Below are 12959 nucleotides of genomic sequence, written 5' to 3'. Positions count from 1 at the left end.
CTATCTCAATTCTCAAACCCTCTCGACCTCCAACCCTCAACTAAAATCAAATTCAACTTCTTGCAAAATCTCAAAAGTAACGTCTTTCTCCCTTTATTTTCTCTTTGCAAATGAAGATGACTGGGATTGAGTTGATTAATTATACATTTGCAGTGATTTTCGTAATTACTTAAAAAATAGAGATAATTTGTATAACAGACCATAAATCAGGAACAACAATAAACCCTAAAGCTAAAAATGGCTCATAAACAAGCATCCGCCCTATTTCTCGCTCTTCACCCCTGCAATTAGCACGGCCTTGGCCTGGCCGTAGGCGGCCAACTTTGCTGCACGTCCAGCGGAAACTGCCCCGGCCAAGGCGTCCTTGGGGCGTTTCCTTCTTACATCTATAGCTTGTTTCGTCGTTGTAATTATTAACATTCGTAGCGTTTGTGTTTGTGTCTAATTCTCAAATACATAATCGGAGGAGAAATTTGTCTTAATCTCATGCTCATATATATTCATGATCTCCGTAATACTTGGAGATGTGCATGCCCAAATTCGTCGATTCACTTATGAGTTGTTTGATTTCCTACCACAAACATTATATTAGTGACAAAATAATATGCAAATTATGATATAATTTATTTGTACTCTATAAATTATATATACTAGCGACAACTTTTATGTAAATATTGTTACTATTACGATAATAAAAAAATTCTTGTCACTTTATACATATGATCAACGGCAATATTAATTAATACAGTAATTTAAAATTTTAATTTGTCACTACCATCTCATTTTCTTACGGGGACTTTTGTGGGAAAATATAATTTTCGTCTTGTAATTATAGTGATGTGACACTTTTGATTCATTTCGATTTCAGTTTTATAATTGAGGATAATAATTTAAAAATATAGTATGTTTAGTTATACTTCAACAAAAGTCGCCAATTTCGTCAAATGAAAAACCTTTTTCTTCGACGATTTTTAATCTTGGCTTATATATTGGAAGATATATAATAGAAATTACAGTTTGGTATATAGGAAAAATTATGAGCTCATAGACCTTATTCGAAAAATAACCCCTTGAAGCGTTTAAATGAGAACAATATGTGAAACTTAAAATATTAGTAATAATAATTTTATAATTTAATAAAGGAGTTATTTAAATTATGAAAAATAAATTAAATACATCTTACTTTTGTTTTTCAAAATATATAAGGATAATTATACTCCCCTCCCCTGTAGTTTGGTGTAATTACACGTAGACTCTCTGTGGTTTGAGAAATTATATCTAGCACCCCTGAAATTTGTTTTCATCTAACAAATAAATCCCTTCATTAGTCAAAATTTATCGAATTAACTGATATTCTAATAGTTGATCAGATACTCATCCTACGGCTGCCATCATGAGACTTGACCCTTAAGAATCCTGATACATCGTGGCCTATAAATAGATTGAAAGCCCATTTTACATATATACATTAATTACATCAAATCGCGCTTTGATTGGATCACATATTGCGATCCCTAATAACCTCGAACTCTTTATGACTTAAATTTCGATGGGTTTTAGTTGAGGACACCTCAACATTAGGCTGCTAATTCAACTTCAGGTACTTGCAAAGGCTAAATATCAGGTTGCTTACCAAACAAAAGTCCACACATCATCAGGTCATCAACAACCTTAATTCGAATCAATATAGGATAATTTTAAATAAATTAATCATATCATTTTTTCTGGGGAGAGTAAAATACACATAATCATATCATTTTTACTCCACCATAAATATCAACTAATTGTATGATCTCGTGACTCTCTCATATATTGAAAAGGTCTCTTTTTTTTTTTTTTTTTAGAGTCTCTCAAAAATTCTACGTAGGTTGAAGTTGAATTGGACCCACATTTAAATAGTTGAGTTTTTTTAATTCGTTTTGGAGTAATTCATTTAATAAAACTAATTTTTGAGATAATTATTAATTCGACAAAGCCGTGTTTGGTCAAAAGTTCCATTTAACTTTTACAAAATGCAAATTATTGCAATGGAATAATGATAAATTCTAACTCAAATCGAGTTCTAGTCGAGTTTGAACCAATTATATAACAAGTACAACACACTAGTCGTGTATTTAGTGTACAATTAAAAAAATATCAATCATAAAACAAGTGTATTACACTTATTCTGCGATTGATTTGATTCGCTCTAGCCCGATTTATGTAAAAAAAAAATTCAAGTGGGATATCTAGCTGTCAAACACCTCCAAATTACAATTGACTACAAGTAATATCAAATTTATTTATCAAATACCCTAATTGTGATTATAATTAATTCTAGAAAGTAATTTCAATTCTCTCACCAACACCACTAAAACTTTTTAAGACATTATTCAACTTGATCATTGCAATTTTTTTTAAAACGTTATCCAACTTGATCACTGCAATTCTACTGACTCGCTAAAAATTAAATTTCATTTTGTTTATCTACACATTAAAAATTAAGTACCCATTTTTTCACGAGACAATGGGAATTAAGGCCCTAACTGAATCGAATATTATAAATCAACTATGGACAGCCTATACAGTTGAAATAGAAACTAAGATTTAATTATTAGAACACCATGACATTGAGATGTGTTTCCGACCATAAACAAGAAAAGAGAAAGAGGGGCAACATGGTTTCCCAGCCAAGATTGTGTATTACGGCCTGAATTTATGAGATATAACAACCTGGATGTAAGAACCAAATCCAGAGCTTTTCTAAGACATGCAGAGGCACACAGGAGCAACCAACACCAGTTCATATAAGGTTCCGAGGTCGCACAAGTGAAATGGTCTTATTACCCAGAGAACCAGTATCAAACGAGAACGATGAGTTTCGACTTCATTAGTCGAGGCAAAAATCGTAAGGGATCCTACTGCCAATACAAATCACAAAATATATAACAGAAAGGATAACGACTATTCCACCACCGTTACAACAGACCGTTAAATATTCAAGGACATAAAAACCATAAAGTGAAACGATGAAGACATACGAAACCAGAATCCCGTTACACTAGTCGACCCTGTTCATCCATTTTCCTTTTTTTTTTTTTTTTGGACACTTTTTCCCCAATTTTACATCCATAAAGTTGATTCGGAGATGGGATCTCACTTGGCCATCATAACCTTAACAAACTCTTCATAGTTAATTTGTCCATCTCCGTCGACGTCGGCCTCCCTAATCATCTCATCGACTTCCTCGTCGGTCAGCTTCTCTCCTAGGTTTGTCATCACATGGCGCAGCTCAGCAGCAGAGATGAAACCGTTCTGATCCTTGTCGAAAACGCGGAATGCCTCTTTTAGCTCCTCCTCCGAGTCTGTGTCCTTCATCTTTCGAGCCATGAGGTTCAAGAACTCGGGGAAGTCAATGGTCCCGTTACCATCGGCATCCACCTCGTTGATCATGTCCTGGAGCTCAGCTTCAGTGGGATTCTGCCCCAGGGATCTCATCACGGTCCCGAGCTCCTTGGTGGTGATGCAACCTGTACGGGACATCAGAAGCCATTAATTGTAAAAGGCCATCATTGTACGTTATGAGTGAATCCCAAATTGGGCAATTCTGCTCTGATTCATTTAGCCAAAAGATGATGTTAATAAATGCCATCTTACTGCATCACGGCTCAAGAACATCAGAGCAACATTAAATACATTTATCAAGAACAAGAAGTAAATGCAATAACTCCAGATATATGCGACATAGATCTTGTTTGGAGCTAGGCGAACATTTGTACATCCTGGTATGTGATCAATCAAAAGTCAAGATTTACATGTACGGTAGATCCCACAAAAGTTCGCATCATTACATACAAATGAACTGCAAGATCCCAGGGCTTTCATTTCGTTCTATTTTTAAGGTGTTTCTCCTTATTTTTCGAAACTGGAAATAAGTACATGTGTTTCTGAAAGTGTCTGATATGTTTGGTTTTGTATTTGTCCGATAAACAAACATAAGTTAAAGACACACTGAACTATGTATTTTGTAAAAACATAAACAAACATTGGAAATATTTCTAGCTATCTCTAAGACATGTGGAAAATGGAAACAAACAAAAGTGAAGATTTTGTAAATGGCTATATCCATTTTCCGACACAATAATCAACTCAGCATGTTCCACAAACGGCTAAGCTTATAAAGATCGCATGCTCTAAATCAAATAACAGTACCTTTCTCAAATACACCACAGATTCAATCCTATAATCTGACAAATTTCTCACACATTCTCAAAGATTGATAACAGGAACGAACGAACAAATACATCTTTCATGTGTAACTTTCAACATATAATTGGATTGGACAACCTTTTCCAAACATGTTCAGATCAGAACAAGGCTGCAAGAGGGAAATACACTGTGGGATCCAAACTCTTTCACCTCAAGCATGCTAAATCTCTTTATTTCTCACACCAATCTGTCATCCTAAAGAAGCCTATCATCCTATACCAAACATCAGCAAATTTTAACGAACTCATAAATACTATACTCGATACATATATTTTCGGGACATGAACTGACATCCTCAAACACTCACCTCAAATCAACTCATTTATTCACAGCAAGCTACAAAAACATCAACTGTACATCAAAATGTAATAAATAAATCAGATCTGACAAAGAAACAGAAAACCCACATCCGAAACACATAAACACACACAGAACAGACAATTAACGTTTGTAAAAACGAAATTGAAATGGGAAAGGAAGAGGGTTCATACGGACCATCGCCATCCTTGTCGAAAAGGCTGAAAGCCTCCTTAAACTCAGAGATCTGGTCGTCAGTCAACTGATCCGCCATTTCTCTTTCTGCTAATGCCTAAAAAATTAGTGGGCTTTTTCCTCTTCTCTTGAGTTATGGAGAAAATGAAAGGAAATAGATGATTCCAGAAACGGAAAAACTGAGATGGGGTGATATAGTTGTAAGAAGCAAGACAGACAGCGTTATTTATCAGCTAAAGATTCAAGACAAACAGACTATTCAACGGCAGAGAGAAATACAGTACACCAACAACTCATATAATCCGCTAATTTCCTCACTTTTTTCTTAATCTCTCTTTCCTCTTTCTGTGTGTGCAATAATTTTAAGGGATAATTACGTCCTCTTCCTCTAAATTTTAATATAATTACATATCAATTTTTTATAACTTAAAAAATTATACATAATATTTTTGAGATTTACTTCCGTCTAAAATCAAAATTCACCAAATTTATTGATATTAATAAAAAAATTTAAAAAAGTTTATATTTAATCCGATTGACTTGTTACTGACTTATCGTAAGTCAAATAAATATTTTTATGACCTAATTACCCTCATACGTCTTTACGAGTTAATGCATATGATGATGTATATTTTCACTGTTATAAAGAGAATTTTTAGTGCGAAAAAAATTATTTGAGTTGCAATAAGTCAGTAATAAATCAATCGAGGGTAAATATCAATTTTCAATTAGTTTTTTTTTTATTAATATTAGCAAATTCAATGAATTTTTACCAACAAGGAAATATTTGTTACGCGAAAGCAAGCTTTATGAGTGTCAGATGTAATTTCTCAAACTACAGGAGATCTACGTGTAATTACACCGAAACTTAAGAGAGGTGAGTATAATTATCCCTAATTATCCCGATATGCCAAATTTGATAATTAAATATTTTTTATTAATTTTTTGTTGTATTAATGATAATAAAAAAATAATTATGATAAAAATAAATAAATAAAGAGAATAGTTGGAGAAGAAAGAGGAAATAAATATTAACTAAAAGGGATAATTACACTCTCATTCTCTAAAGTTTCGTGTAATTTTACATAATTTTTGTGGTTTAAAAAGTTATATAGCATTTTTAGATTTGTTTGTGTCTAACAAATAAGTCCATCCATTAGTTAAAATTCACCGAATTTGCTGATATTAATAAAAAATTGAATAGACATTCATACTTATCCCTAATTTATCGCAGGTCAAATATTTTTTTATGTCAAATTATCCTTATACATCTTCATACATTAATGCATGTGAAGAGGTATATCTTCATTATTATAAGGGCAGTTTAGTCATAAAAAAATTATTTAACCTGCAATAAGTTAGTAATAAATCGATCGAAGTAAATATCAATTTTCATTCATTTTCTTTAAATATTAATAAATTTAGTTAATTTGAGTAACGAATGAACCTATTTCATTAATGAAAGCAAACTTTAGGGATACTAGATGTAAATTTCCAAACCACATGAAGATTTATGTATAATTATACCAAACCTCATCGAAAGGAGTGTAATTATCCCTAACTAAAAATACATAACTATTTAACAAAATAGTTTTTGCCACTTGTAGATATTGTAAAAATAAATCTTTTAAAAAAATACATTTTAATTGATCCTCCTATTCAAATATCATATAAAATTATTGGATATAAAAATTTGGCTGCTCCAAACCATCCAACATTTTAAAATTAAAATTACAATTTTCTCTATATCTAAATATATATATATATATATCTTTTTTTTTACAAAATTAATTACAATTTTTTAAGTTATAATTATAAGGGATAACTATACTCTCATCACATGCAATTTAGTATTACTACACGTAAACCTTCTATAGTTTAAAAATTTATATTTAGTATCCGTAAGGATTGCTTCCATCTAACAAATAAGTTTCATAGCAAGTCAAAATTTACCAAATATGTTGATATTAACAAAAAAAATTAAATTAAAAATCATATTTTGATTGACTTATTACTGATTTATTGCAGGTCAAATATATTTATGACCAAATTATCTTTATATATTTACATATATTAATTTACATGATGAGGTATATCTTCATTGTTACAAGAGTAGTTTAGTCAGAAAAATTTTGTTTGATCTACAATAACTCAGTAATAAGTTAATTGAGGATAAATATCAATTTTCATTCAATTATTTTTTGTTAATATTAACAAATTCAATGATTTTGACAAATGATAGACCTAATTGCTAAATGGATGCAAACCTTAAGAGTACTATATATAATTTTTCAAATACAGGGGGTCTACGTATAATTACACAAAATTTTAATAAAAAAAAGTGCAAATTATACCCAACTATAATTACAAATATACCCCCTATCCATTGTCAAAAGTTTGTATAAACATCTTTCAAGATACATTACACTATCATCCCTGAGAACGTATATGTATAATTTTTTAAAAAAACAGAGAATTATATATTTAAATATGATTTTAGCTGTCAATAAAAGTTAAATTTTAACCAACTTTATTGAAATTTTTGTAAAAATTATAAATACTTTATAAAATTAACAATTATTTAATAAATATTATAAAAAATATTTATTAAAATTAATGTTAATTTCATAATTATATTTGTTAGACGATCGTACAAAATTTTATTGTTGAAATTGATAGATGGCCTATCCTTGAGTCTCCCTTCCATGACCGAAATGATTTCACGCGGTCCTCACGCGGTGCTCCTCGTTGACCATTTTGCGTCAGTGCTTGTGGGCCCTGCTGCCCGCCACGTCGGACTTATTGGGCCTGGGCTTGTTTGGGTATGGGTGGGCCACTTGTTCATCACACTCTTCTTATAATGGGCCTATACTTTATTTTCCTTTTATTTTAGGCCCACTTTGATGCTTTTTGTGAAATATATATATATTATTTATTTTTCTTTGGTGAATCATAGCTACAACATTACTATTAATAATAATAAAAGAATTATAAAGTTCCTTCTTCATTCCACTTTTTTTTTTCTGTTCAAACACTCAATATATAAAAACACTAAATTTATAATGATCTATAAATTAATACGTAATAATTTTATGGGGTAAAAAAATAATAGAAAAGTTTACACAAATCAACTTTAATTGAATATAAACTAATTATATGACAAGTACAATATATTTATTGTACGATTAGGATATAATTTAGAAAAAATTAATACATTTTTTTGAATAAATGTAAGTTTCATTAATAAAATAAGATCGTACAGTACAACAGTGCTCAACTGGTGGTTTCTCCCTCGGCAGGTCAAGGGATACGTCATAATCTATATAACACACATGAACTAACAGAACGAGATAAATTAACACTGATAATCCTTTGTCTAATATCTTCCACAATAATGGTGGCTATGATGCTCGGTGGTCGCTCCGTATGCTCAAAGCGTCTCAAATTTCATTTTCTCCAAATGTGGTAAATGCAAGCAGCAAAAAGTGCACGATAAGCCAAATTAATGATATGTTTTCCTCTCTATTTCCTTGCAGCTCACTCAACGTCCCGTGACCACTCTCTATTATGTCATTAAAAATTAATAATTATAATTTTGAAAAATGCAAAATACCCCTGTCATATGGGATACGTGCATAGTCCCCAAACCCCATCGCCTCGTCCACTCCCCATTCCTCGCACAGTCATCGCCACCGCCCATTCGCCCCTCTGGCGTCAGTCGCTGTCGCCGTCTTCCCCTCCTTCGACCCCTCTCTCTCTATATATATTAAGATATATAATACAAGTATAACTATATATTATATATATTTTCAATTAAATTTTATATAAATATATATTACATAAATGTACACTTATATCTATACCATTGATTGGGATGAAGCAAAATTCAGACTATTGATCTGTCATTTAAATTTGGATATTAAATTTTAATTAATTCATCAGTTTCAAATAATGTAAATGTCATTTTATTATGAAAAATATATATCTACACTATCATAAATGAAAATTCTTTTGTAGTATCAATTTTTAAATATTCAAATTTATCTTTAAATTTATTTCTTATTTTTACAACAAATTTGGCTAGAATAGTAATTTTAAAATTTGTTAATAATCTCATAATTTTATAAAAAAAAATTCTTTCACTCACTGCTTCATGTTCTCTCTCTGCAAACTTTTCTATCTTTGTTTTTCTAACAAAGTTCTATATTTTTATTTTACCCAAAAAAAAATTCTATATTTTTAATAAATCTCTAATTATAATATATATTTTTTTGTCACATAACCCCATATTTCTTTATTCGACTTTTTCTTCCTTATATTACAATTTTTTTCTTTATTTCACATTACAATTTTTTATATATTCATGGGACTGCGTGCAACGATGATTAATATATATATATATGTAAAGGCGCATGTAACTCATGCAACTTTGTGAGAAGTTTTTTGCTTCATTTTTAAAATACAAGAGAGAAAATTACTATTTTTTTAATAGAGTAAATTATTTTCAATATCACATAAAATAAATTATATTTACTCCTGATTTATATTGTTAAATCAAAGTTTATTGGGAGGAAATTTCAATCTAGAATTTGATTCGATCAAACCTGAATCAATAATATGATAAGTATAATACACTTGTCGTGTAATTAATGCATAATTAAGAGAAAATGACCATTCACGTAGCATGTATATCATATTTATTTGTTCTGTGTTTGGTCTAGCCAGATTTAATCCAAGTAAAATTTTCCACGATTGGGATCAGAATTTTGCAAGAAAGAATATTTAACTCTCTCTCATTATTCATGTGAGAGTTGTAACTGTTACTTCTTCACATCGGCCCTTTTTCTCTCTCTCTATCTATAGAAAATTTGCTCCGCCACCGGGGTCGGGCTCTGGAAATGCTGAAGAGACAAGAGAGCTCACTCTCATCGTCCCGCCGCCAGGCCGCCGCCGTCGCCGTCTCCACCACCCCACCGCCGGAAACTCATCATGCAAAAGGAGTCGGCTGCATGTCCGGCATCATTCATCTCTTCTCCAAGTACCAGAACCCCAACAAACGCCTCACATTTGGTCAGGAATTGATCAGTTCTCTCCCCTTCTTCGAATTTTCCGATCGATCTCTCATAAATAATTCCACATTTTCCCCATAATTACAGCAATTTCTATATTAATCCAATTACTACATTTTCAGGCAGAAAGCAAGAAAAATCGAAGCCGTCGTCTCCGGCAAAAGCCAAAGGCTCACCAATCCCAGCGACCAAAAATTCGGCCAAAGAAGACAAAATTGAGAAGCAAACTTCTGACACGTCGAAGAGAGTACTAAAGTGCGAGGTTAAAGTCCTGAGAAGCCCCACGCTGCCGCCGGAGATCAGGAAATCAACCGCCGCGAGCTCGCCGGAGAATGCTAGAACTCCGTCGTCATTGGTGGCGAGGCTTATGGGTCTGGAAGATACCACTCCAGCCGCGAGAAGGCCGGCATTTGATGGAGATCCCCTTATAGAGAAGAGGCAGCGGCTGTTACAAGCTCTGGAAAAATGCAACGAGGATCTGGAATCGCTGAAGAGGATCATCAAGGCGGTGCAGACTGCCGACGTCCGCATTCAGCCGCCCCATCCGGCGGCTCCCAAGAGGGGCCTTCCCAGCGCCGGAAATGATGCGAAACCATGCATTAAAAGCTGCACTTTCGTGACGGCGGAGGAGCAGAATATTCCGGCGGGTGATTTAGCTCGTTCTCCCCTCCGCAACTTCTCCGTAGCACACAACACCACTATTGCAGCAGGTCAGTCACTTTTGTTCAGACTTTTGCTTTTTTGTAGTAAATAATTTTCAAATTACTAATTTTAGAATATTAATTTTTGCTAGTCATAAAATTTTGGTTTTCTTTTCTAATAAATCAATCACAACTACATCATAAATTTCAATCATTAATAATGAATATATGTCAATTATCAATATCAAATATGTACAATTAACCAATAATTATTATTACAATAGACTAATAACTACAATTAAAATAGATCAATATTTAGATATTTGTAGAACTTGAATTCATAAAAGTACGTAGCTTCAACTTTACTAACTAAATTATGCTGCATTAGTCAAAAGAGTTTGATCGAAAAGTGAAAATTAGTGATTAATGGGTTGATTAATTTAGATTAAGAAAAAACAGCTTTTTGGAGTGTGTCCAAAAGAGAAGATTGCCACTAGAATCTATCATATATATATATATATATATATTTGGTAGATTGAAACTGATTAAATGATTGTAATCGTAATTGCTTTATTCTTGTAATAAATGTTTATAGAAATTATTAAAAATATTTAAACACCATAATAACATGTGATTTTTTTTATTCAACTAGTTTACAAATGTATATATATATATATAATAAATTAATTATAATTAAATCATAAGTTTCAATAATCATCAACATGAAATGATCAACAACTACTATTAGAATAAAATAACGCATATAATAGTGGGGTTCAAACCCATGTTCTCATAGTAATAGGGTCTCAACTACATTAACTCAGCGAGAATTCTCGTAATCAATAATTAAATTACATAGAGAAAAACTGACCAACTTGTCTACATGCATTTGAGAGTGTAGTAGAAAGAAATTTCGATCCGAAAAATAATAATTGATGGAATTATGTTAGATCATACCAAAATTAATTTATATTACGAACAAATACATCTTTTAAACATAACAAATATTAATAATTTTGTGGGATTAAACTTAATTTTAGGAACATAGTTTTTTCTTAAATTAGTAAAAAAAAAAAACAGTTTGTAGTTATAATTATATTAAAATATAATTTTTGATATATATGTTGTGATTGAAATTGATGCATAGGGACATGACCACGAGTACTTAGGCTAGAAGCGACAATAAACGTGAAGGCGTGCAATATTTCATTATAACTTACCCTAGGAACTTTAGTAACGTTAAATAAAGTAGTTCTCCACCGTAAAAAAGTCTGCCCAATTCCCAAAACCTAATGATTGTCAATTACTACATATAATACATTGTTGTTTATGCCCTAAATCATATTTGTCGTCTAATTTGTTAAATATGATTAAATTTAAAGGGTGTTTGATTAAGTTTATTTAAAAAAAATTCTAATTTGATGCATTTTAAAATATGTTTTTAGAGATTATACTAAATATAAGTTCATGAAGTGATAAAATGTTCGAGAGCTTATAAGATGTTGGTCGTGACTAAATTATGATTATTTTGAAGGAATCTGTTAAGACATCACAAATAAGTCAGCAACTCAATTTTTTCTTATTTTTAGAGCTTATAATCTTTTTTGTAAAAAAATACAAATACTTTGTAACATCTTATACGATGTTTTATAAAGCTTAAAAACTCACTTAAACACCCTCTTAATCTGAATATGTTTTTATTATTATTATCGAGTGTGTTATTATTACGTAATATCTATTTTTTCTTTAATTTGACATATAATACCTATATAAGACGTTTGGGCGATGATTATTAATTACAGTAAGGAGTATTATTCTTTTACTTTTAGCAGTTGGAAGAATATAAATTCCATAAATAATGTTATTTTCTTGGTATTAATAAGATAATTATAACAAATAAATTAATCATTATTATATATGACTTAAGGACAAAAATAAAATAAAAATTAAAGAAAATAATAATAAAAAAAATCTTAGCCCATGGTGACGCTCATGATGCAGTCAAAGAAAATGAAAAGTTAAATTAAAAAAAAAAAAAAAAAAGGGGGGAGGGGTGGAGCAGAATGAATGTATGTGGGGTGCAGGCATTGCTAAAGAGCAAAGAAAAGAGGTTCCGTTGCATCATTGTTTACAAGAGCTTTTGCTTTTTTACAAGGACACACCACTTTTTTTGGTTTATTTCTGGGTCCACCCCTCCACTTTCACATATTTGCCCCTTTTTATCATGATTTTATCCAACCGTTGCTTATTAACTGAGCTTGTAAACTTTTAAATTATTTAATGACATATTTTTATACTCAATAAGATTTTGATAGATTTATCTGAAAAATAAGATTGTAAGCTCGTTTAGAAAAACTAAAGAGTTGTTGGCTTATTTTTAAATCGTAACAAATTATTTTAGTCTTTATCATATTAATTATAAAGTTATAATTACTAATATCTTGCAAACTTTATAATTTTATTTTATATGAACATTTCAAGAACAAATTTTAAAATAAAATCTAACATC

General features: G+C 31.1%; 2 protein-coding genes across 2 annotated transcripts in view; one reads left to right on the top strand and one right to left on the bottom strand.

The window, feature by feature from the left end:
• Positions 2901 to 5053, bottom strand: LOC105155778 (calmodulin-7). The gene is made up of 2 exons (XM_011071725.2): positions 4744 to 5053; positions 2901 to 3509 (listed from the first exon to the last, which is right to left on the bottom strand). Exons 1-2 carry the CDS (start codon positions 4817 to 4819, stop codon positions 3136 to 3138), a joined length of 450 nt encoding a protein of 149 aa, XP_011070027.1. The 5' UTR covers positions 4820 to 5053; the 3' UTR covers positions 2901 to 3135.
• Positions 9485 to 12959, top strand: part of LOC105155777 — a 4669-nt gene continuing 1194 nt past the window's right edge. Inside the window, exons 1-2 of the mRNA XM_011071724.2 lie at positions 9485 to 9810; positions 9932 to 10519. Coding sequence (XP_011070026.1) covers positions 9639 to 9810; positions 9932 to 10519 — 760 coding nt within the window. The 5' untranslated portion in view covers positions 9485 to 9638. The remainder of the gene's footprint in view (positions 9811 to 9931; positions 10520 to 12959) is intronic.

Source organism: Sesamum indicum, linkage group LG2, assembly GCF_000512975.1.
Source record: "Sesamum indicum cultivar Zhongzhi No. 13 linkage group LG2, S_indicum_v1.0, whole genome shotgun sequence".
Lineage (NCBI taxonomy): Eukaryota > Viridiplantae > Streptophyta > Magnoliopsida > Lamiales > Pedaliaceae > Sesamum > Sesamum indicum.
This window is presented reverse-complemented; position numbering and strand designations above follow the sequence as displayed.